This window comes from Pimephales promelas, chromosome 8, assembly GCF_988280905.1.
Source record: "Pimephales promelas chromosome 8, fPimPro1.hap1.1, whole genome shotgun sequence".
Taxonomy (NCBI): domain Eukaryota; kingdom Metazoa; phylum Chordata; class Actinopteri; order Cypriniformes; family Leuciscidae; genus Pimephales; species Pimephales promelas.
In genome coordinates, this window is record NC_142776.1 from 17,590,543 (window position 1) to 17,615,831 (window position 25,289).

At 38.3% G+C, this 25,289-nt stretch overlaps 1 protein-coding gene across 3 annotated transcripts in view; it reads right to left on the bottom strand.

The window, feature by feature from the left end:
• The window catches only part of tnrc6c2 (trinucleotide repeat containing adaptor 6C2), a 135,600-nt gene that overhangs the window by 66,249 nt on the left and 44,062 nt on the right, over window positions 1-25,289 (bottom strand). For 2 of the 3 annotated variants that reach the window (XM_089134100.1, XM_039691386.2), the window contains exon 4: window positions 14,577-14,888. The exons of the other annotated variant lie outside the window; for it this stretch is intronic. In XM_089134100.1, coding sequence (XP_088990226.1) covers window positions 14,577-14,888 — 312 coding nt within the window. The remainder of the gene's footprint in view (window positions 1-14,576; window positions 14,889-25,289) is intronic. 3 annotated transcript variants of the gene reach the window in all.

Consider the following 25,289-nt stretch of genomic DNA (forward strand, 5'->3'; position numbering starts at 1 on the left):
GTTGTTTTAATATTGTGGGTTCTGTGACGCAACACAGGTAAATACATTTAGATATGACTGCCTCAAGAGCAAAACATAGACAAAAAAGTTATGCACTGGCAAAAATTTATATATCATCGCACCACGGACCCCGCCCACTGGCGTTAAGTTGCTTTATATTTGATGTGAGCACCATATCAAAAGCAAATAGAACCCATTATAATCAGTGTCTACCCTGGATACAGTGTAGAGATACCCGTGACGCATGCCATTTAAATAACTCACTTGAGTCTCTGTACAGACTTTAGAAGGACCCCATACATACAGTGTAAGGAACAAGTAGATCAGGGTTTCTAAAATCCAGCCCTGGAGGCCACCCTTACCTGCACTTTTCTAGTAACTTTGAAGACATAGACTAGCTTGTTCAGGTGTGTTTGATTAGAGTTGATGCTAAACAGGGCAGTGGACCTCCAGGACCAGATTTGAGGAACCCTGAAGTATAAGGTTTATTAAATTTTTAATGGTGCCCCTGATTGCGTCGGAGGATTGTGTTTGTTTTGGAGCTTTGACTCTTTTGTAAACAAAGTAAACAAAACAAAGTTTTGTAAACAGAGTAATTGAGATTTTGCAAAAATAAATGTGGTTGAAAAGTAAAGCAACCATCTATATTGTATCTGATGACAGCTACACGAACCACAAGTAAACAATTTCATAACACTTTGTCTGTAAATGAGTTTTATATTTAGAGAAGGGGCATTGACATTTTTCCTATGGACTGATGTTAGCTAGGGGTGGGCGATATGTGATTCTTTTTGGGGTGATACAATTCTTTTTCAAGTTGGTTTCACTATTTTGCAAGTGACTGAGCATTACAGCCAAACTAATGTCCCTATTTTGAAAAACAAAGCCCTACAAGGAAACAAAATATAAAATACAAAAGAATGGCATATATTTCGCTCCAAAGTGGACAAACCATTAAAGGAGTAGTTCACGTTAAAAAAAAAAAAAAAAACTTTTGCTGATAATTTACTCACCCCCATGTCATCCAAGATGTCAATATCTTTCTTTCTTCCGTCGAAAAGAAATTAAGGTTTTTGACGAAAACATTCCCGGATTTTCTCCATGTAATGGACTTCAAAGGTAACCAAATGGTTCAAGGTCCAAATGAGAGTTTCAGTGCAGCTTCAAAAGGCTTTAAACGACACCAGACGATGAATAAGGGTCTTATCTAGCGAAACGATCGCTCATTTAAAAAAAAATAAATAAAAAAAAGTTTTATAAGCACAAACGCTCGCCTTGCTCTGTTCTGTGATGAGCGTTCGTGACTCTCCTCTTCAAACTCATTCATCAAAATGAACAAATTTTTTTTCGAGTCATGACTCGAAGGGTCCTAGATAAGACCCTTATTCATCGCCTGGTGTCGTTTAAAGCCATTTGAAGCTGCACTGAAACTCTCATTTGGACCTTGAACCGCTTGGTTCCCAATTGTTTTTTCATCAAAAACCTAAATTTTTTTTCGACTGAAGAAAGACGTGGACATCTCGAATGACATGGGGGTGAGTAAATTATCAGCAAAAGTTTTTTTTAAAAAGTGAACTACTCCTTTAATTTCATTGTTATTAAAAAATATGAACAAAAAATACACATTACATATACACAACACAATATACAAATATTATTATGGCGAGGGGGGCGTGGTTCAGCGAAGTCTGTAGCGAGACGGAGCCGAGAGGTGAGTAAGTAGGTCAAGGGCAAATGACGAACACCTGTCTGTGATTGCAGTAATTGGCGTGGGGAGATCGCATAAAAGCTGGCCGCGGCGAGAGAGTGGGGAGAGAGACTGAGAGCTTGTGCACGCTGTCTAGAGAACCGTCATTCTGTGGAAGCTGTGACCAGCGGAAAGAGTGTTACTGAATCTGTGACCTGAGAAGCTGTATCCAGCGGAAAGAGTATTGTTTGATGTGAGTATTGTTTGATTTTTTTTTTGAAGTTCCCGAGTTTACTGTGTGAGCGTGCAGACGCGCCGTGGGGAGAGAATTTTGTTTAATAAAGTGCACTTTTTTAATAAAGTCCCAAAATGACTGACATTAGTGATCAGATTTAGCAATCTTTTGAAAATTAGTCAGATTTAAATAATTACAAAATATCATATTTCTATATCAACATCTTAGGAAAATGGGATTTCTATGATAAAAATATGACTGCTTCATACGCCAGGACTTAAATCGGGCATTCTGGGAGACACAACATATGAATAGGGAGATAAACTATTTATCAATATTGAAATATTATGAAAGTGTTGCCGATTATTTCTTATTTTTTGCAGTATGCAAATAAAATGCAGATTATAGTTGTAATTGAATGGACAATCTAATTTATGGCCATTTTCCCCACATATTGCATAAAGTAAAAATGGTATATCGATTCATTACATTATATATTTTATAAAAAATCCTTAAACCTAAAAACGAATTAGTGAATGACATAAAATCACATTATCTTTGCCTATACATGTAATTTCATGTCCTTTTCTTTTTTTTTAAACAACTGCGTCCCATTACATGAATAAAATATGCTTATGCTCTGAACAATGTAGGCTAATGACATTAAAAATACTTTTTTTTGCTGATTCTCAAGAGTATATGAACAGTAAATGTATGTGACCGTGATTTAGCATGCATTCACTCTTCATCAGATCAGAGTTAGCTAAGCATGGTTTATACTATGTTGAAACGCCAGTGATACGACGAGGCAGTCGCGCAGAAGTGTTGCATGTGCTGAGAGTCCGTCTTCAGACTCAGAGCCATCGCTGGGGTCTCTCACACACTCCTTTATGCAACGTTTTAAAACAGAGACATCGTCTGAGAAGTTTAAAGGTGCCATATGTAATAATTGAGGTAAAAATATCCAAAAAATGAGCTACACGCATCAAAAGAATAAGAAGAAATAAGTGCAATGATGTAATTAAAAAAGTGATAAGTTATAGTGCTGCCGAGATATTAACCTGAATTAGCATGCTAAATTACTAGCCCCGGCCCGGCAGGTGTCGTAATACCAGTTTCGGCCATGGGAGGCGGTATGAGGGCGGGCAACGTTACCACCAGCCAAACTGCAATAGACGAGTAACTCGCGCGGCTTGTGTGTACTTGAACCTGATGTCAGTCGTGTGGAAAATACAGCCCACTACTACATTTCAGTTCAGGGAAGAGTTCAAAAAATGATTGGTCGACATTATGCATGAGGAATACATTTTGGTAAGTTGTAGCATACTGTATCTTTCAACAGAGTTCGTTTTCTTTTTCCATTAGCTAGTAGAGATGATCAGTTCACGTGCGCTAGGGATCTGTCGTGTTCATGTACAAGCGTCAAAACGGTATTTATTATTTGAATTGCGTAATAAAATTGACAGAATCTTAGAGCTTAACTAACCTGCTTGCTTGCTAAGTGTTCATTGCATGTGTCTCACAGTGAATTTGTGAGAGTTGGCAGCTCTGAATGGCGCTAGGTTGATCAACATCAGCGAATGCTGTCTGTCAAATTAATTCAAACTAACAATAAAAGTGTAATATGAACAAAACGAATACCATAAACTTCAAATAATAGCCCGCAGGCTTTTATTTTCCCATATCGTCTAAATGCACCAGCTTGTTCTTGAGACAGGCGTCTATGAGACGGTCTTCATCATTTAGTGTTGAGATGTTGTTCATTGAGTCTCTGATCTCTAGAAATCTCCAAATGCTCCATGTGAAACTGCAGTCTTCCGACCTTTTACTATTGTGTCAAATGATTTGAATAATATGCGGAGAAAGAGAGCAAAACAGCGCTCGCTTGTGTTGTTTGAAGACGTGCGAGTGTGCGCGGCCGCGGTACAACACATTTTCTGGAGGTATACTGCCCCCATCTGTTATGGAATATGGAATGTTTTTTGATTTTTAGTTCCAGATGGCACCTTTAAAGGTGCATTGCGCAACTTTTCATGTTAAAAATAGCCGTTTTCTAACCCATACATGCTTAAACAATCGCCTGGTGGGCTGAATGAGCCCTTCTTTGATCACTGCGATCGCCTCTATAACCCTGTACAGTGAAATATATAAGAGGGATTCGGGCTCGAATCTGAGACTGGGCGTGACGTCATGCGCGTTCACGCTCGCCTGGCTATGTCGCGACACAACTCTAGTCAGCTTTCCACAAAAGTAGACGATGGATTCAAAGGGGCTGTTTACACCTGGTCACTTCATGTGTCTTCTGTGATCGGATAGCTATTCGATCGTGAAAAGACCAGGGTGTAAATGCCCTCCGAAACGCATTCGAGACGGATTTGAATTCGATCGCTCAAACCACTTGAGGACGTGGTCTGTGCCGTATTCCAGACGAAACTGGACAAGTGTAAATGCATCTGGTTGTTAAAACCAAGCTATATGTCATGATATTTTAGTCATATATGACGACGCGCATCACCTGAGCAGCTGAGCTGAGCCCCTTCATCAAGCGCCGCAATCTATCGCAAATCAAAGTGAAAGTAAGTCGCAGACGCTTAACACTACCATCTTCATTAAAAGTAAAGAAATGAAATGATCTTACCAGTTCTGTTGCCGATCTCTCTTATTGCTGTCTTTGCTGATTTTGAAATTAGCCGATGATTAATAAAATCCAGCTCATATCTGTTGCTTTCGGTGACGTGCACTTCATTAAATCTGTATATGGCGCGGAAAGAGACCGGCTTGAAGCTCATTACAAACCCCAACGCAAACTCCACGTGAGACAGAAAATAAAACTTCTGTCTGTCCAGTGCCAGGCGTCGGAATAAGACGAGAGTCAACATCGGGAAGCTTTCAACAAACGGAGAGATCTCCGGTCGTCTCTAGGGCTCAAACGGGTCATAGCCTATACAAAGTGATAACTGAACGTGTTTCCATAATAATTCAATCATAAGTGGATACAGTAAGCACAGGGAGATAGATGGAAACAAAAACCGAAGTTTTCTACTACCCCCGTTTCCCCCTCTTACACAAGTGTGTAATTTACTCGAATGCCTTTCCTTTCATATATTTTAAATGACTTGCAGATTTATTACTGTATTACCTCATTATGACTGTAACAAAAGATGTGTGCCGCACAGTGTGCGGCTGATGCTCCTTAGTTATGAACAGCTCGTGCAAACGTGCGTATGTGTGTGTGTGTGTTCCTCCATGAACGCGCACAGCTCTGGTTGCAGTTTCGCTTGTCGCCAGAGGGGGCGTAGTTCTGCAAAAACTCAGAGACTTGCGTTTAGCTCCTTTAAAGGGTTAGTTCAACCAGAAATTATGTCATTAATGACTCTCCCTCATGTCGTCCCAAGCCCGTCAGACCTCCGTTCATCTTCAGAACACAGTTTAAGATATTTTAGATTTAGTCCGAGAGCTTTCTGTCCCTCCATTGAACATGTGTGTACGGTATACTGTCCTTGTCCAGAAAGGAAATAAAGACATCATCAAAGTAGTCATGTGACATCAGTTGGTTAGTTACAATGTTTTGAAGCATCGAAAATACATTTTGGTCCAAAAATAACAAAAACTACAACTTTATTTAGCATTCTGTTGTGTTCCGGTTCTGTTGTGGATCTACGTTCAGTGACGCTGCTGACGTGTGTGTGGTGTAGGGCTGCAACTAACGATTATTTTGATAATCGATTAATCGGACGATTATTTTTTCGATTAATCGATTAATCGGATAAAAAATTTATTTCATTTTTTTGTTTATTATAACTAAATAAAACCCTAAAACCCTAAAAACCACACTCTTTTGTGTGTTAAACAATCTACTTAATACAGACAACTTCATTATAAAGAAAAACAAATAAATATATATATATATATGACCATAACCTATGACAAAAATGCTATTGTAAACTAGATTAGTGGATAACTCAGAAAAACTTAGGCAAAAAATATCACAAGTGCACAATAATTTTATAAAATCTGAACATTTAGTGAAAAAAACATTCCTTAGTGGGGAACAAATAAGAGACAATAAGTGTAGCACTAACTCTGGTAAAACGTTGCACATTGCTCTTTGTATTGTTGTTATACATTCATGAAAAACACTGTGCACACTACTGTGCACGTGAAGAACAATTATAGTGCGCCGAGTCTACTCTAGTGTTGTGATCTAACAGACACTCAGTAGAAAGTGATTAAGTTACAGCAATAAAAGTCTAGCAAGATAGTCATTATATTACGAAACCATAGACCTTTATCTACGGATCAATTATAATAATAACATTGAATCATCTTGGAAAGAGTTTCATCATGTTAACTGTTGTAACCGAACGCGACGAGCTGTTTGAACACCGAATAGAGAATGACTGACAGCCGCAGTGGAGGGAAAAGCTATGGTTAACTTTAAGTAATTTAATTACTTAAATATACACTTCTATCTCACATTATACTATAGTATGGCTTCATAAAGTATACACGATTAACGTAGGTCACCTATTTTGGTTTCAAAACGGCGAATTTGCCGAAAGGTGAATGATTTTCGTGTATGCTGCATATTGATAGCGGTTTCCTGATGCCCGCAAATTAGTTCAAACTCACGGAATCAAGAGCGCGCATGCGAGACAGAAGATAATGTGCTCCAAACCGTCCGTGTTGCGCGCACGAGACAGAAGATAATGTGCTCCAAACCGTCCGTGTTGCGCGCGCGAGACAGAAGATAATGTGCTCCGTTCAAACAGTCGGTGTTGCGCGTGCGAGACAGGGTAGAGCGGCGAGGGAGAGAGACTGCGTGTGTGCCTCATGAAGCGCATGTAAGAAGCGCATGTAGCATGTAAACAATCTCCGTGACGTAATCAGACCAACTAATCGATAATGACATTCGTTGACAACGATTTTCATAATCGATTATAATCGATTTTATCGATTAGTTGTTGCAGCCCTAGTGTGGTGCGTCCGTGTATTCGGGTTCTAATAAATATGGCTGGGCAAAAAACTGCAAGTCGAAATCCTAGACATGTGTGTGAAGATTATTATACCTCAGACTGTAACCGAAGCTCAGCCGCACCACACAGACGTCAGTCGCGTCTTACGTCATCAGCGTCACTGAAAGCGGATCTATAAGAGAACCAGAACACAATACAATGCTGAATAAGGTCGCAGTTTTTGTTTTTTTTTCGACCAAAATGTATTTTCGATGCTTCAAAACATTGTAACTAACCCACTGATGTCACATGGACTACTTTGATGATGTCTTTATTTCCTTTCTGGACAAGGACAGTATACCGTACACACATGTTCAATGGAGGGACAGAAAGCTCTCGGACTAAATCTAAAATATCTAAAATATACTGTGTTCTGAAGATGAACGGAGGTCTGACGGGCTTGTGACGACATGAGGGAGAGTCATTAATGACATAATTTTCATTTTTGGGTGAACTAACCCTTTAAAGTATCAACACTGACATATAGAGCAGAATAAAACATACAGCTTACTTTATTTTATTATAAATGTTTTTTAGCCTTCATTCATTACACAGCTGGCCTTCAGATGCACATTCCAGGTAATAATTGCTTTGAATGATGATTGAATAGTGTAATAGAAAATGTATTTTCTTTGTATCTCTTGAAACATATATCTGCTTGAGTGGTTTGTGAAGTTGCAAGATGCATCATCATCTCCTTTGTAAATAGTTCAATAGTGTCCGCTTTGCAAAGAGGTCAATAGGACAGTACAAAATGACAGAATGGTCTGTTTTTCTTAGCAATAGATAACTTTGAGTGCATCAAGAGCAAGACATGTTTGGTTAGGTGTTGTTTCTTAAGTGCCATATGCGCTGACTGTGGAGATGCACAGAACTCAGGCAATGGCGCCACCAGGGGGTGGCCAGGGGTGGCCATGGCCACCCCTGGCCGACTCCTGGCCACCCCATTGGCCACCCCATTGGCCACCCCAATGGCCAGTATTAATTTTTGTAGCATCAGTTATGCATTTTATAAATAAGTCAAAAATATTCTTAAGTAAAAGAAGACGGGGAATTATGTGTCGTGAAGTGCTTTTTAAGTGCCAAATGGTATACTGTTACAGCAGCTTTTAGGTGTGTTTTTGCCACGTTTGGACAGGCAGGGATGCAAACAGCGCGCTTTTTTCGGCGCCTCCCGCTTTTGTCACGTCAGTTTGGGTGACAAAGTCATCTGAAGTCATTCCATAGCTTAATGTGAGGGACAGAAGTATATTTACATCATTAAAGTATAAACTCGTTTTCCCTCCTCTGCGGCTGTCATCATTCTCCATTCATATTCAAACAGCACGCGCGCCTCTTGGATGCACGGTAAAACTCTCTCCAATATGATATATTGACATTATAAATGCATGATCTGTAGATAAAAGTCTGTATATTCGCATAAAATTACTTTATTTTCTTGGAGTTTGTTGCTGTTTTTAAACGACTCACTACCGTGTTCTGTTAGATCACACATACATATCACAAGGATTATGAATCGGCATCAAACGCACAATAACTGTGAAACAAAGGAACAAATCGCACTTGGATTTGTGCGCTCAACATTTCTTCGATTTGTGACATGAGCTTTTAAATGCGCACTTATGAAGCGCAGTGCTGCTGCACTCTGTGACTCCATGTTGCTTTGAGCACATCATTCTGCACCCGCGATGCGCATACACGCTGTGTGCTCTCTGTTTTTCATGTAATCATGGGTTTGCGCACTGAAATATTATTAAAAGCCAATATATTTTGTTATACCTAGCCTGCTCAATACATTTTAAATAAGCATAATTTAATTGTATATAATTTATTTGTAGTTTAGGCTATGCACTTCTGAATTCTTGACATTAATATATAAATATAAAATTGTGACATGATTGCCTGATTGAATTTTAAAAGAGAACTAATAGTAATTTGTTTTTATTAACATATTTAGATTTTATAAAATTACTGTGCAGATTTTTTCAAGAATTACTTTTTGCTGCTGATGTATACACTCATTAAGTGTATTAAAAATTCATAATACATTTATGTAATATTTAAAGGTGTTAACTGTAATCTTACACTGCAAACTAATAACTTAAAAATGATTAAATTCATCACAATTATGTAAGTATCTGGAAATTTGCTGTGGGGCAAGGACCCTTATACAGTAGTATATCATATAATATATATCATTACATACAATGTAATATATATTAGTTGGGCCCTACTAATATCATTAGTAACATTAAATATTACACAATAAACCAAAGTATATCAGTAGGAGTTTCCTTAAGTCTTTCTGATAGTTTTCTACAGGCTGGTTTATTACAACAGTAGAAAACAATTCTGAAATTATGGTTTATACTGTAGTTTTGGTGTGCCACCCCAAGATTTTTACTGGCCCCATCTGGCCACCCCTAAGAAAAATTTCTGGAGGCGCCACTGAACTCAGGGGCCTTAGTCCAAAGATAAGACGAGGAGGAGGTACATCTAGGAGGGTGATCTTTTAGGTATATAAACCCTGTAAAATAAGAAGACATTGGCCCTTCTCATATCAGACTCTGTCTGTGTGTGAACTGCCTTTCTTGCAAGAAATAAATACTAACACTTATAAATTTTGAGATCTTCATTTGTTCTTCAACTGTTGTTTAAGGTGTTGATGAAAGAATTTCCACAACAATAGGCAACAGTAAAGGCTCATTTTTTTCATTAAAAAGATAGTTCAGAGCAGAATAGAAATAATGCATTTCTTTAGTGCATTTTCACCCTTCATCCGAGGATCAGCATGTCTCGCTTCATATGATTTGAGAAAATCTGCATAAAAATGTTTCCTCTACAGTCTATTTTTCTTAAATACAAAGTAATATTTCCCCACCCTCTAAAAATTAAGTTTTAATAGAGAAAGTGTCACATATCTGTTCATCCTACAGTAAGAACCATAACTTTTAGGAATGCACCGATATGAAAGATTTTGGCCGATACTGATAAATCTTTATATTTGAAAACTGATAAATCTAAATCCAAATTTTTATATAATTTTTGAGAGCCTGATTACTAAAACCAAAAGTTTCACCATTAAAATCCATGTCCCAAGCACACAATTATAATGATGTTCTTATCCTCTTATGTTATGTAGCTTTTATGACAGACTTGCGATTTTATTTTCCTTTTTGAAGTGATTTCAATCATATTTCAAGCAATTCAAAAGCATCATGGTGAACATTGCGATCAAAGAAAAACATTTCGTGACAACAATATTGTAATATTATTGTTGCAACATTTTTAAACTCGGATGATATTTTAGTGCAGCTGAAAAGATCTGTACCTTTATGTATGCGGTTCGACCTCTCGAGTGTATTTAACATTATGATGCTTTCACAAACACAACAATTACATTTACAGTGCAATATTATATTCTTTATAAATCATCTTTTGCGTATTAGTTTCTCTGTCCCTCTATTGAAAATGATTCCACACAATGACATTAAAGATGTCAGATGCAGGGAACCATAAAACTACAGTCTAAAAACAGCACAGCGCTCTTGTAGTTCAGTCAGTGTGTGTGTGTGTGTGTGTGTGTGTGTGTGCGCGCTCGAGGGATGTGAAATAATGATGTATTCATTACTGGATTATGGCTGTGCAATAATTACTGTAAAACTCTGAAGCGTAGTCATGTTTATAGTTTGATATATAATAATCAAAAATGTTTCTTGAGCATCAAATCCTCATATTAGAATGATTTCTGAAGGATCATCAAAATTCAGCTTTGATCACAGGAATAAATGACATTTGACTATTTATATTATAAACACATAGAAAACATGATTTTAAATTGGAAAAATATTGCACAAAAATTAAAATTTTTACTGTATTTTTGATATCAGAAATGCAGTCTTGGTGGATCAATAAGAGATTTCTCATAAAATAAATCTTACCGATCCCAAACCTTTAAATGACATACATTTATCTTGTACAATTCTTGCTTTTAATTCTGTGTAAGCACGTCACCACATGCTCTGATATGTGTAATTGCAGAGGCTCTTGACTTGTTTCCAACTATTTTCAATGGAAAGTATCTAAAACCTGCTCAAAGTTGCTAGATGACATAATTTGCCAGTCTGCAGTTTAGATGTTTTCCCCCCAAATCTATGCTTACATGCTGTAATTGTAATATATAGCTGTTAGACAACTGATCGTGTGTGCTATAGTGACTGATGTTAAGCAGCAATCCAAAAAGTCACTAGATGTGTCAGTGTTTTTTTCTGAAAAGGCACTAAGTTGGCAACACTACATGTAGATGAAGAAAAAAAAAAAAAAAAAAAAACAATAGAAATGCATTGTCTATTCTAAATCTTGTGGAAATGTGTGTGTGTATAAGCCATTAATCATTATCTTTCATCAGAAGCTTTTAACCTTCATCAGTGAGTGAGAATATTCCTGTAGTGTGTCAGGTGCTTTATAAACAGCAAAAGAGAACTAATTTCAGCATATGCACACGCCGAACACACACACATAAAGCCGCTGCTCATACAGAGTTCATTTTGGTGCATTATTAAAGGGATACTTCACCTCTGGAAAGATGAATGTGTTGGGTCATTTATGTAGAAGAAATGTGAAATTATTTTTGAATTTGGAGCTTTCTAGACTGAGAAAAGCCAGAAAATGTATTTTTGGCTTATGTGGATGAAAGACAACAACTCCCAGAATGCACTTGTTTCGGTGCCCTAGGACAGTGTTTCCCAACCATGTTCCTGGCGGCACACCAACACTGCGTGTTTTCTTTGTCTCCCTAATCAAACACACCCGATTCAACCCATCAGCTCATTAACCCACCTGATTATGAGCTGATGGGTTGAATCAGGTGTGTTTGATAAGGGAGACAAAGAATACACGCAGTGTTGGTGTGCCGCCAGGAACAGGGTTGGGAAACACTGCCCTAGGAGGCCACGCCTACCGGTAACAGAGCGCAGTAGTTAAACAACAAGTCTAGGCTACTAGTGAGTCTCCATGATGAGTCTGCCCGAAAATGTGTTTCCAGATCACCCAAAATGTCCGGGATTTGGCTTTTGTGTTCTACAGTCGCCATTCATCATGTTTACTGTGGCGAGCGGGACGAGTCATGAGTGAATCAGAAAATGATTCGCTCAAACGTAAACTTATTTACGAAGGAAAGGCGCCACTTAAACTTCCAAAATACAATACATCCACTGTGTTTTCAGTGGCTCTGATGTCAGAAGTAAGAGAAAACTACCATGTATGTCATTATTACATCCCATCCCACAACAGAACGTTTACGTTTCCAAGAGACATTACCGGCTGTCGTTGAAACAGCGGAGGATGGTGTACAGATCACCGAGGGCGGGGTCCAGGCCACAACTACACTGTCAATCAAACCCCTTTCTCAATTCTACGTCACAAAGCGCTGAATCTTAGAACAGCTCGTTCTGAGACAGTGCTTATTATATATATTGAGTTTGTAAAAAACAAAAAAAAAACATTGAGTGGATTTTTATCATTCAAGGGTGGTTTTGCTCATACACTGCCAACACACATTTATGTTCAAACACCATGTAAAAGTGAATTTTGCATAATAGGTTTGACTGGCCGATATTAGGCATTTTCCAAACTATTGGTATCGACAGTAATAATTTTTCAAAAATAAAATAAAAAACAGACGAAACGCGCTTGAACCATGTCATGTTGTATGGTTTGTCCACCAGAGGGCACTCTACACAGTCCCTGTTGGCAACACTCGTTGAGTTGGTCACGATACATACGTTGCTTGAATAACAATTAAAAGAACATCCGCATCAGTTCTCTTAACTCAAATAAGCATGACAAAATTTGTGACTATCATGTCCAGTTTTGCTGTTAAATAAGCCGAGAGTGAAGCAGAATTAGCTAGTAATAGCTACATTACGTTGTTACAGTGTAGTTGACTGACTGTCCTTTTGACTTTTGACAATGTGACTGAAGTATTTCTTTAATAGCGCAGGACAGTTATAGCAATGAGACGTCTCATCTCTCCTTGGCCTGTTATATTGAAAATGTATGTTTTACAATTTGCTGTATGACATTATCCATTGCTAAATCATGGCTCATCATAGACTAGCTAACCACAAAGCTAGCTAATGCCACTGTCATCAGTCTGTTCTGTTGTGACTTGTGACAATAAAAGAAACAAGTTTCTTTTTAAAATGCATTATTTTAGTTAAACAATAAAATAAAATAAAACAATAATAATGTCAAGATGGCAGAAAACACAGGCGACATGTCATGCATCCACACCATACCAAAACAATACCATACTGCCCACAAGGTATAAATTAAATAACATTTCATTGTTGATTCTGGTTAAGTTCTGGATTATAGGGTTGTATGAATAAAATGGCATGCACATTTGACAAACAGTAAAGATTTACTATGCTGCTAAATAACAATGGGACTTAGCTCACTCGCTCGCTCGCACACACACTCTCTTGCTCACTCACAATCGTGCAACACAGACTCTCTTCCTTACTCGCGATCGGACACTTACACACACACACGCTTACTCACTCGTGCTCGCACAAACACACACTCACTCTCTCTTTCTCTTTTGCTCACTCGCTCTGAAAGCTGCAGGTGTTTTTAATTTTTCTGCCATTTTCTCACTCCCACTAACTGACATTGGCCGCAGAATGAGAGACATGGACGCAAACAGGACGCATCACGGAGACCGGTGTCTGTCCGCGAGAGAGACCGGTATCTGTGTGCGAGAGAGACCAAGTGTGTCTGAGCATTAGTATGCGTGGCTCTTTTAGACGCACTTGGATATTTTTTTTGAAATATTGATACTAGAGGTTGAAATATTGATACACCATCGTGAAAAAAAATATTGATAGTTAGCTGTATCGATATTTTTGCACAGCCCTACGTGCTGCTGACATATTATCGTAGCAGAGTTTGTGCTAAATACAGTGTAATAATAGTTTAGCCATGAAAATGTAGATGTGTAAAATGTGTCAGAACTCCAGGACCCAGAAAACACCTCAGACCCCAGAGGGTTAAAATATTTATAAGCAGGAAATCAAATGTATATGAAACAGTGAAGACAATAACGATCCACAAATTGACAAAGACATTAGGAGCCATGAAACAGCTGGTGAGCTCATGTTCCCAGGGATGTCCCTTCTGCTCAAGCACTGCTCTTCCACCTGCCGTTAAACCAGATTGGAGTGAAGCGAAAACACTCTCAGGCATCAACCAGAGGGGTGTAGAGGAGGGGGTCCGTAAACAATAATAAAAAAAAAAAAAAAACCCACTAGATACAGAGACAGAGTCCCACAACCTTGCCGCTCCCATGACCTCAGGCTTAGAATGATACTTAAGAGGTCAATGCCAGGCTTTGTTAAGGTATAGCAGGGTGGGAGACACAATCCTCTGCCATTTAAATCATTGTCCCTGTGGAATTCTACATTCCAGCTGGGCCATGAGGAGGAAGAAAATTTCTATCTAGTAAGACACCCAATGACAAAAAAAAAAAAAAAAAACACCAAAATGTATATCTAATCATACCTGATATTGGTCAAGTGAAAAGCCTGTCAAAATAAATATCTTAGTCTCTTCATCAAAAACAAAGCATGATTCTCACCCGTGTGGCGTTTGCTGGTGGGCGTCCCAGGAGGGGAGATGACCCCGGTCTGAGTGCAAGCAGAGGTCGGGTTCAGAGCGGCTGTAGGTAAAGGTTGACCCCTCTTCAATAACTGCCTCTGCTCCTGCTGTCGGAAGCGTGGAGGAACCTCTTTGTGCACATATCGGGGACTGGACTGCTGCAATGGAGGTTGTAGGGTATTACTAGGGTTACGCTTGCCATTGCTGGTGGTGGAGGCAGAGGGTACAGGCAGGTTCAGGGTCAAAATGGGACTTGAAGGGATGCTGGGATTGGGTTTAATGGAGACTGGCACTGCAAGAGATGGGGAAATATAAAGACAAAGTTTAAATTGAGATAAATGAAGTGATAAAATAAGTGGTAAATGTATTAAATTGTTAACCGTCTCCACCTTTTTGAGTATAGATCAATTGTTAAATGGTTGTAATTCATGAACGCTTTGGAATATAGGCTTGAGGATGGTCTTTTTTAAAGTAGACACTCAGGAGATTATTGCAGAAAAAGCACTTCAAAAGTGAAGTGTGTGTGTTTGCATGTGTGCGTGCATGTTTTTTTTTAAGTGAGAGATGGTCTGATTTTGACCATATCAATCACAAATCAATGTGGTTTTGTGAGATCATTTTTGGGTGAAATATGAATGTACTGGAAGGGTGAATAATTGCTTAAATTTCTGTTTGTTTGTCATACAGATCGATCTATCAATGGCTTCTGGTCTTGAGATCTACTGCTGAAATCACATGGACAATTATTGCACTTTTGTTTCCGTTTGAAGCTTGAAAACTTAGTATACAAGTACTTTTTTTTACTGCTCCACAGAATAAAGTCATACAGGTTTGTAGTGACATGAGGGAGAGAGAATTGTAGTACGTTTTATGTTTAGGATGAGACACTGATCTATATAAATGACTGGGTTTCTCATAAGATCAAAAGAAGTGAAGCCAGTACCGGCCTATATTGGTATTCCCTATACTTAAAACACAAACGTCCTAAACATTGATTGGTTATTTGTTTAAAGACGGAAATTTACCCTGCTTATTAAAAGTTACGTTCATCTTTATTACAATATCAAATATCAGATATCAGCTGATAGACGAGAGACACCTCAGAATTACAAATGTCACAGTGATTCTTATAAAATTGTAATAATTTATGCTTAGTAAGGCATGTGCATAACTTAATACACCATCTACAGTTATTCACTGGTTATGAAATTATGTAAACCGTATAATACTTCTTTATTCGTGCAGTTATTCTCCCTTTTTTTAAACAACATAGAAACCAAATGCAAAAAAAGAGAAAAATCCAACCTTTTATTTAAGTACATTACTTTGGTGGTAAAAAAAATATATATATATTTAAAAATTTCAAATCACGTGTCCCACAATTATTGGCACCCCCTAACAATTCTGCTGAAAAATGTAATTGATTTTTTAAAAATATATATTTTCTGTAGTTGCTAATGTTGGTCAGGATATCTAGGAACTTTTAATTAGTAATTCATGACTTCCTATTTTCCCTGGGGTATAAATATGACACAACACAGAGGCCTAATTCTCTTACCCATTTGTCAACATGGCAAAGACAAGAGAACACACCATTCAAGTAAGGCAGATGTGTGATGACCTTTATAAGTCAGGCAATGGCTACAAGAAAATAGCCACTCACCTTATCTTGCCCGTATCTAAAGTTAGAGGAATCATTAAGAAGTTTAAAACAACTGGAACAGTGACAAACAAGGCTGAAAGAGGTCCCAAGTTTATCTTGCCACAACGCACTGTGAGTAGGATGCTAAGAAAAGTAAAAAAAAAAGTCCTAAGCTCACTGTCACAGAATTCCATCAAATAGTGGCATCTTGGGGTCACAAAATCTCCAAAACAACCATCAGACACTCTCTACATGCCAACAAGATGTTTGGAAGGCATGCTAGGAAAAAGCCTTTTCTCACTAACACTGACAAACGTAAATGTCTGGAGTTTGCCAAACGGCACTGGGACTTCATCTGGGATCATGTGCTTTGGTCAGATGAGACTAAGATTGAGCTTTTTGGCAACAAACACTCTAAGTGGGTCTGGTGTAAAACAAAAGATGAGTATGCTGAAAAGTACCTCATGCCCACCTTGAAGTATGGTGGAGGATCTGTGATGCTGTGGGCCTGTTTCTCTTCCAAAGGCCCTGGGAACCTTGTTAGGGTGCATGGCATTATAAACGCTTTGAACTACCAGGACATTTTAAATAAAAACCTGATGGCCTCTGCCAGAAAGCTGAAGATGGGTCGTCATTGGGTCTTTCAGCAGGATAATGATCCAAAACGTGTGGCAAAATCTACACAAAAATGGTTCAGTCACAAACTCAAGGTCCTCCCATGGCCATCTCAGTCCCCAGACCTCAATCCAATCGAAAACCTGTGGGGTGAGCTAAAGAGGAGAGTGCACAAGAGAGGGCCCAGGATACTGGATGATCTAGAAAGATTTTGCAAAGAAGAATGGTCAAAGATCCCTCTTTCTGTGTTCTCCAATCTCGTGAAATGTTATAGGAGGAGATTAAGTGCTGTCTTGTTGGCAAAAGGGGGTTGTACAAAGTATTAACATCAGGGGTGCCAATAATTGTGGGACACATGATTTGAAGTTTTTCTTTTTTTTAATTTTTTAATTTTTTTTTTTTTACCACCAAAGTAATGTACTTAAATAAAAGGTTGGATTTTTCTCTTTTTTTGCATTTGGATTCTATGTTGTTTAAAAAAAAAGGGGGAGAATTTTTAGAAGTCCTCGACCACATCTTAAACAGGGGTGCCAATAATTGTGGAGGGCACTGTACATAAAAACTACACATGTGCGACTGATACGCTGCAAATAGGGTGATTTGAGGTCAATGTTTTGGCTGTAAGTCAATGATGACCTCTGTTGGTAGGAAACTGTAAGAACTTGAACACTTCCGGTGGCTTCAACGCCTACTGGCAGTTTAGAACGCAATGAGCAATCCAGTCATTTATGTATCAGTGGGGTGAGACCAAATCTATGAAGATGTTGAATATATATATTTTAAGACTAAACAACAAATCTTCAAACTTTATGAAATATACATATAAATACACACAAAATAAATAAATAAACAAACATAAGCCACCGGATTGCACACATTCAGACAGATAATCTCCTCAATACTGTTTACAAAGAATGCTGACGAGGAAGTGTAATTCTTGACCTCGGACCACAAATCACTAAAGGCCACTGAACCTTAAAGATGTGACAATATTATAAACTGTGAAAAAATGGTAATTATTATTATGGTAATAATAACCTTTAATTACGCAAGAACTTTAAGGCACTTAAACAACTTTAAACAGTTGCGTTATAAAAAAACAAATTCGACCCCCCTCACAGTTGTCATGAAAGGGCAAAATGAGCTATATAGACCAAATCCACTTTTGCACCAGGCTGTAAAACATTTTTTTTTTTTTTTTTTTTTTGCTGTAAAGTTGGCCATTTTAACATAGTATATGGAATTGACTCTCTTTTGCATCCAGTCTCTAGCGGCCAGTAAATGAATTGCCTTTCAAGTCATTTCTGTGTTGATTTCAAGAGAGAGACAGGAAGGTTGCTGCTTGGGCAAACTGCAAAAAATGAATGTCTAAGACTGTAAAAGACATCCAGAGTAGCTCTGTGGTGCTGTGCATCATGTCACAGCACAAAAACATTTGGAAAAGCTATATGCTGCAGTGACTAAACTAAAGACTACCATCAATATCAAGTCATTTTTGTCAGCCTAAACCTCAGAACGATTTCCTGGGTAAACTCTTCACAGAAGGGCCATCTGGGGCAGGCTCTTTGAGAAGTTTACACACAATGCTTAGGAAAAAAGAACAGGATTAACATCAGGCTCAAACACTGAGCAGCTCTAGGCAGAGTTACTGTAACTCACTCAAGGATTTGGGTTAAAGATAGACAGAGTTCAAAGAAAAGCTTCATGCTGAGATGAGCCATTTATAACAGCCTGAACGCCAGATTTGCCTTAAGAAATTAAATGAACTGGAATTTGTATGGCAAAATGAAATCTGATCCAGTGCTTCCTCTAGGATGGGGGGTTGAACCTGCTAGTGTTGTAGAGCGGGCATGTTTTTAGCAATCAAAAAGCATGTCTTATTAATTGAAATCATGTATTATGAACATTTAAGAAGAAATATATATGAAAAAAATTCCACACTAATTCTGTGTTGTGTTTTTGCTGGTAATAAAATGAAGCCATAAAACACAAATTTTATCATTTATCACAAACTTTTTGTAAAATAACATGCTGCACAATGAGCTTTACTGTAAAAAATAAAACATGGATTATTCCTTAAATTCAGTTTTGTTAAAAAAAAAAATCATAATTTATTTTGATTATGTTTGTGTATTATCACATTAGGACATATATCTAAATTCTACTGTACAACAGTAATATATTTCTGTCAAGTTAAACCAAACTTTATTTTGACGGGTTGCCGCAAAGACCTTTTGAGTTTCTGTGTGTTTATGTCATGATGATAGTTTCTCAAATGAAGCACTTTCAAGGTGGATCTAGAGCCTGGAGAGGAGGTTCATGTATTTCTGTCTTCATTTAGGCAAAAAACAGCACAAGCGTCACACGTGCTTCAGTGTCTTCAGTGTGTGTGTGTGTGTGTGTGATAAATGAAACTGCGCATTGGCTGCACCATTCATTCACAAGGAACAAGGCAAGCAGGATTCGTATTTAAATAGTCTTTGTGGTTTAATATTCACACACACTAGTATACATCGCGATTTGATTTCAAGTGTACTGAACCGCTTTCTATTTATTCCTCGAAAATGTACAGTAAATTCCCTTTTTATGACTGGATTTCGTCAGCATTTTGGGGGGGGGGGGGTCGTTTTTGGGAGGGCAGGCCACCCCCCTAAAACAATGGTAGGGTAAACACTGTGATCAAATTGCCTTTGCAGATCTCTGCACATTTATAAAATAAAATCTCAGAGCATAATTCACAGTTATCATGTGGGATCAAGAGAGGCGCACTAATTGAGCAAAGAACTCAATGTTTTCCAGTTGTAAATTGAATACAGAGATCCCCTGGAGTAATTTGAAAACAGAGCTGCTGGCTGCTGCCTGAAGCTGGTGACGCACATCTATGATTACATTCTGGTCACCTATCCATCGACCACACTTCCAACCAATCAGGATGCAGTCTCTCTGCCTGCCACTTTCTCTCCTGTGCCCATCTCCTTCGCACATTTCCCCTCCTCCTCTGCCCTTTCTCTCTCCATTCTCTCCTCCATCCCCCACAGCCCGTTCGTCTCGTTTATTGTCCCTATTGTTCAAAGTGCTTGTGAATTCATTACAGGAAGCAGATGGACACTGGGACCACAAGCTTTTCACACTGGCAATCTCAGACAGGCAAATTGCTATGGGGCCTCTTTCATTCCATCTCTTCCTGCCTGTGTCGATCATCGATTCTTCGTGATTCTATATCTACTTGTACAACACCATCTCTCTCACTTAAAAATGTACATACATATGCACTACTACGGTTCTTAATCCTAGAACAAATATGGCACCACTGACATGTTAAGGGTGTAAATCATCCAGGATAATATAATATATTGTGTATAAATGTTAATAAACAGTAAAATAAGGGCCATCAAAATAAATGTGACAGAGATATATAGCTATCTTGCATTAACTTGATCCGCTTGCATCTGTAAATTAATTTGATTGAATCCTTGGCGTAATTACATTCTTCTAATAGCTTAACTTAGAAAAGAGAACAATTCACTTAAAAACACTGATTCTTGGCATGCAGTAGTAAGAATAGTATTGTGAACTAATTTATTAAAATATTTTAAAATACAAAGTATATATATATATATATATATATATTTTTTTTTTTTTTTCTTGCATGTATCTTTACATGTTTATTTTATTGACAAAATAGTAATGAACCAATTCCACTTCCATTTTCCCATCTGTCATTTTAACAAATGTGAAAAGATCCTCGACCCATGTTAATAACTCTTCCCCTATGTACATGTTATATACCCCCTATCTACATACAAATTTCACTTGCATTTGTCTTGGGATGATCCTCGTTTATTTCTGCAAAGAGAAAATTAGAAATTCTTGAAGAGGCACAGGCATGAACTGCTGACAAAGCACAATATATTCTGTATGTTGCCCAAAGTGTATTTTTGATGAATGTTTCATTAGGGATGCACCGATACCGATAAGCTCATGTACTTGTACCCGTACTCGTAAAAATACCCCGATACCAAAGACCGATACCTCACGTGACGTAACTGACAGAACTTTCCAGTGCACACAGAGACACCAGCCGCAACAGACGCAATGTCAGCCTCAGCAGTGTGGAAATATTTTCAAAATCAATGAGGACCCACGCATGGCAATCTGCACGATTTGTTCTGCATTAATATCGAGAGGAGGTACAAAAGCCAGTACATATAATACACGTAACTTGATAAAACATCTGAAATTGAAACACAAAAGTGAGCACGGCGAATTTGCCACTAGCAGTAGCACTCAGCAACAAACTTTGCAGCAAACCTTATCCAGGCAAGAGAAAATGTCAAAAGATACCCCAAGAGCAATAAAAATAACAGAGATGCTTACCCAATTTATCTTGACGATCAACCATTCTCAGTTTATTGGTTAAAGTTTATTTAAGTTGTTAAAAATAAAGATGCTGATATACTCATTAGTCATTGTGTCATTGTGTTGTTCTTAGAAAATTGCCACATCAAATAAGAAATCATCTTGTATAAACGGATGAAGAACAGAACCAAACTCAGGACTTAAAAGTCTGTGTAAAGCGATATTAAATATGTGTTCAGAGTTGATCACACTCAACTCAACTCAACTCAACTTTATTTATAGAGCACTTTCAAGACCACAAGTGGAACCAAAGTGCTGTACAAAATGAATAAAATAGAAAGTAAAATAAAGAAATAAAAAACAATACAAGCACATGACATATGAAAAAAAAAAAAAAAAAAAAAAACTTACAAAGGATTATCAAATGCTAAAGAAAACAAGTAAGTTTTAAGCGCACTCTGAAAAACACCCAAAGAAGGACAAGATTTCACAGACAGAGGAAGGTCATTCCAGAGCCTAGGAGCCGCAACAGAGAAGGCCCGATCACCTTTACCTTTCAAACGGGACCGCGGAACCATAAGAAGCAATTGATCATTTGAGCGCAGAGATCTACTGGATTGACAGCGGCTAATTAAGTCAGTAACATATTCAGGTGATTGGCCATTCAGAGACTTAAAAACATACAACAATGCTTTGTATTGAACTCTGTATCTTATGGGTAACCAGTGTAATTTAATTAAAACCGGAGTAATGTGCTCTCTCTTCTTAGTACCTGTTAAAAGTCTGGCAGCTGAGTTCTGAACGAGTTGCAGACGGGAGAGAGAGGCCTGACTCACACCCAGATACAAAACATTACAGTAATCCAAACGGGATGACACAAAAGCATGAACAACCTTCTCCATATCATCAAAAGAAAGGATAGATTTCAATTTAGCAATTGATCGAAGATGGAAAAAACTATTCTTAACGACAGCATTGTCGTTTGCCGGTCAAATTTAAGCTCAGAGTCAAAAATGACACCAAGGTTCCTCACACTAGACAGCTTTTTCCCAGGAAACAACCCCAGGCAATCATCATCCACACACTAGGGCTGTATTCAACCAAAGAAATCCTTAGTCGACCAAAGTCGAGTCCTGCTCAACGATTAGTCGACTAAAAAAAACAAAAAAACAAAAACAAAAAAACGTGATGTTTTGATTAAAATTGTCATTGAGCATTTATAAAACAACAACGAAAAAACATCACAAATAAATAAAACTATAATAATAATACAATTCTTTGAAAATTAAGTGATTTTTTAACTGCAAAAAGTGAAGAGCTCTGTCAGGTCTATAGTACAGTCCCAATCGCGCACCTGACCACACCACACGCTGCAAAAAATATAACTGCTATCTGCCACATAATGAAAAATCCCAACAAAAGCTCTCGTTTATACAGGCTTTATATTCTTCTTTACTTTCAAATCTATGGGTTAACTTTAGTCCTGACGATCAAGGCGTTTTAAAAAACACTCAAAAGAACCCAAATAACTTAAAAACAATCCTATAATAGGCTGTAGGACCGCGTATAGGTTTATTTTCGTTTTGTTGCATTATTTAGGCTATTTTCAAATGCGTCAAGTGTACAAATAAAAACGAAAACATTAAGAAAACACAATCTATTGAGTCAGCATGATATAGCCTTTAAAAGGCTGCTCACGTCTTTTGCGCGCTCAAGTTCGGTTTCAAATGTAGGCGCGCGACTTGCGCGCTCATAATGGCAACGCGATCGCCTCCCTCCACAGTCTTGTCGTCTTTGTTTTAAAATGCAGCCAGACAAAAGATTTATATTTCCTGGACATTTTGTCGACTAAAGCCAAAACAAGCAGCGTTCTAACTCAATGAATACAGCATCCCTTACCGAGCGTGAGCAGCAGCGCAGCCAGCCACACGTGCGGTTCCCGAGTGTATTATGTGTGTGCGCTAAACTGTGGCGCAGTTACAAAAATAGCCTAAATTAAAGCATTTTAAAGTTTGGGACAAAACATAGGCTAATTATATTTAGAATACAGTAATAAATAACTGCTTATAAATGAATAAATATCAAGGAGTAAGTCATTGAAAAATTCCTTCTATTGGTAAAAAAAAAAAAAAATGCAACTGGTCGACCAATAAGAATGTCAGTCGACCACGACGGCATCGACCGATTAGTCGACTAAACGACTAAAGTTGACAGCCCTACCACACACCCCTTATTTCCAAATAAAATCATCTCGGTCTTATCCTCATTTAATTGGAGAAAATTATTCGCAAGCCAACACTTAACTTCGGCCAAACATGCATGGAAAGACTGAATGGCACATTTATGCCCATGTTTCAATGGTAAATAAATTTGAGAATCATCCGCATACAGATGATACTGAATCCCAAATTTCTCAAAAATCGAGCCTAGAGGGAGCATATAAAGGGAAAATAAAATAGGTCCCAGTATAGATCCCTGTGGAACCCCACACACAAGAGGGGCAACAGAAGAAAAATATTCCCCTAAACTGACTGAAAAGGTCCTATCCTTCAAATATGAAGAGAACCATTTCAGGGCTAAGCCCTGAATACCAACCTGATTCCTAAGACGATTAATGAGAATGTTATGATCCACTCTATCGAAAGCCGCTGTAAGATCTAACAAAAGCAAAACAACACGGTTTCCAGAATCAACACCTCGTAGGATATCATTAGAGACCCTCAAAAGAGCAGATTCTGTACTATGACTAGCTCTAAAACCTGACTGGAATCTATCGGCAATATTATTCCTCATTAAATAGTCATTTAGCTGTGCATGCACAATTTTTTCCAGTATCTTTGAAATAAAAGGTAATTTCGAAATAGGACGAAAACTACTCATGTCAAAGGAGTCTAGGCCATTTCTTTTTAAAAGGGGCTGAATAACCGCATGCTTAAAACTAACCGGAAGGTTTAGGGGGGTGAGTGTAACGGAGGCCAGCTAGTAGTTGCTGTGTGAGTAAACCTCACTTCCCGATCTCAATGGGCGCTCTAGCGACAGACGCTAGAGGCTGCAGTCTTTAGCCTCCTTGTTAGCGCGCCTGACTCTCATGCCGGAGACACGGGTTCGAGGCCCGCTCGGAGCGGGTCGAGTTGGACCCGGGTGTGAGGGGTTACATTGGTGCCGTGACCCGGATGAGAGTGAGGTTTAGGGGGGTGAGTGTAACGGAGGCCAGCTAGTAGTTGCTGTGCGAGTAAACCTCACTCCCCGATCTCAATGGGCGCTCTAGCGACAGACGCTAGGGGCTGCAGTCTTTAGCCTCCTTGCTAGAGCGTCTGACTCTCATGCCGGAGACACGGGTTTGAGGCCCGCTCGGAGCGGGTCGAGTTGGACCCGGGTGTGAGGGGTTACAGTTGCAATTATGTCCCGCAGTCCAGATGGAACCAAACCGTGGTCCGCCTTTTGAATGCCACTGCTCTAAATGTAGAACATTCATTTTTCACATATTTATATTACACATTTATTATATATTACAATACATTTTAATCTTCTAAATATATACTGATTAAGCTGACAGGGACTCTTGAGGGAGATTGCAAATGAGCATGGCTTTTGTTAATTTGCATAATCATACAGTCATTTCTGGAGTTTGAATTCATTCATTACTAGTTGCAATGTTGATATGCATGACAATACAATTAAATATGATAAATAAAGTCCTCTAAACTGATTAATGTGCAGCAGAATAAATCAACATTATAGTCTAAACTTTCATGATTAATGAGTATTTATGAATGTGACATTTGAAGACCACCCTTCCTTTCTGCTTAGGCAAATTAGTCGCTAATTACTGTGGATCGCAATTCATAAAAATCAGCCTTATGGTTGAGTGTTGATGCAATCAATTGGATGTGAAATTGTAAATTAATTGCAACAAGAATTACAGTTTATCAGGCAGAGAATTGATGCTGCTATCATTTGTGACACTGTGATATTCACTGTTTTGCTACTAAGAGAAATCACAATGAACTTCAAGGGGGGTGGAATTTCCACCCCAGCTGGGAATAATTGGGGCATAAAATGCCTCAGTCTGAACTG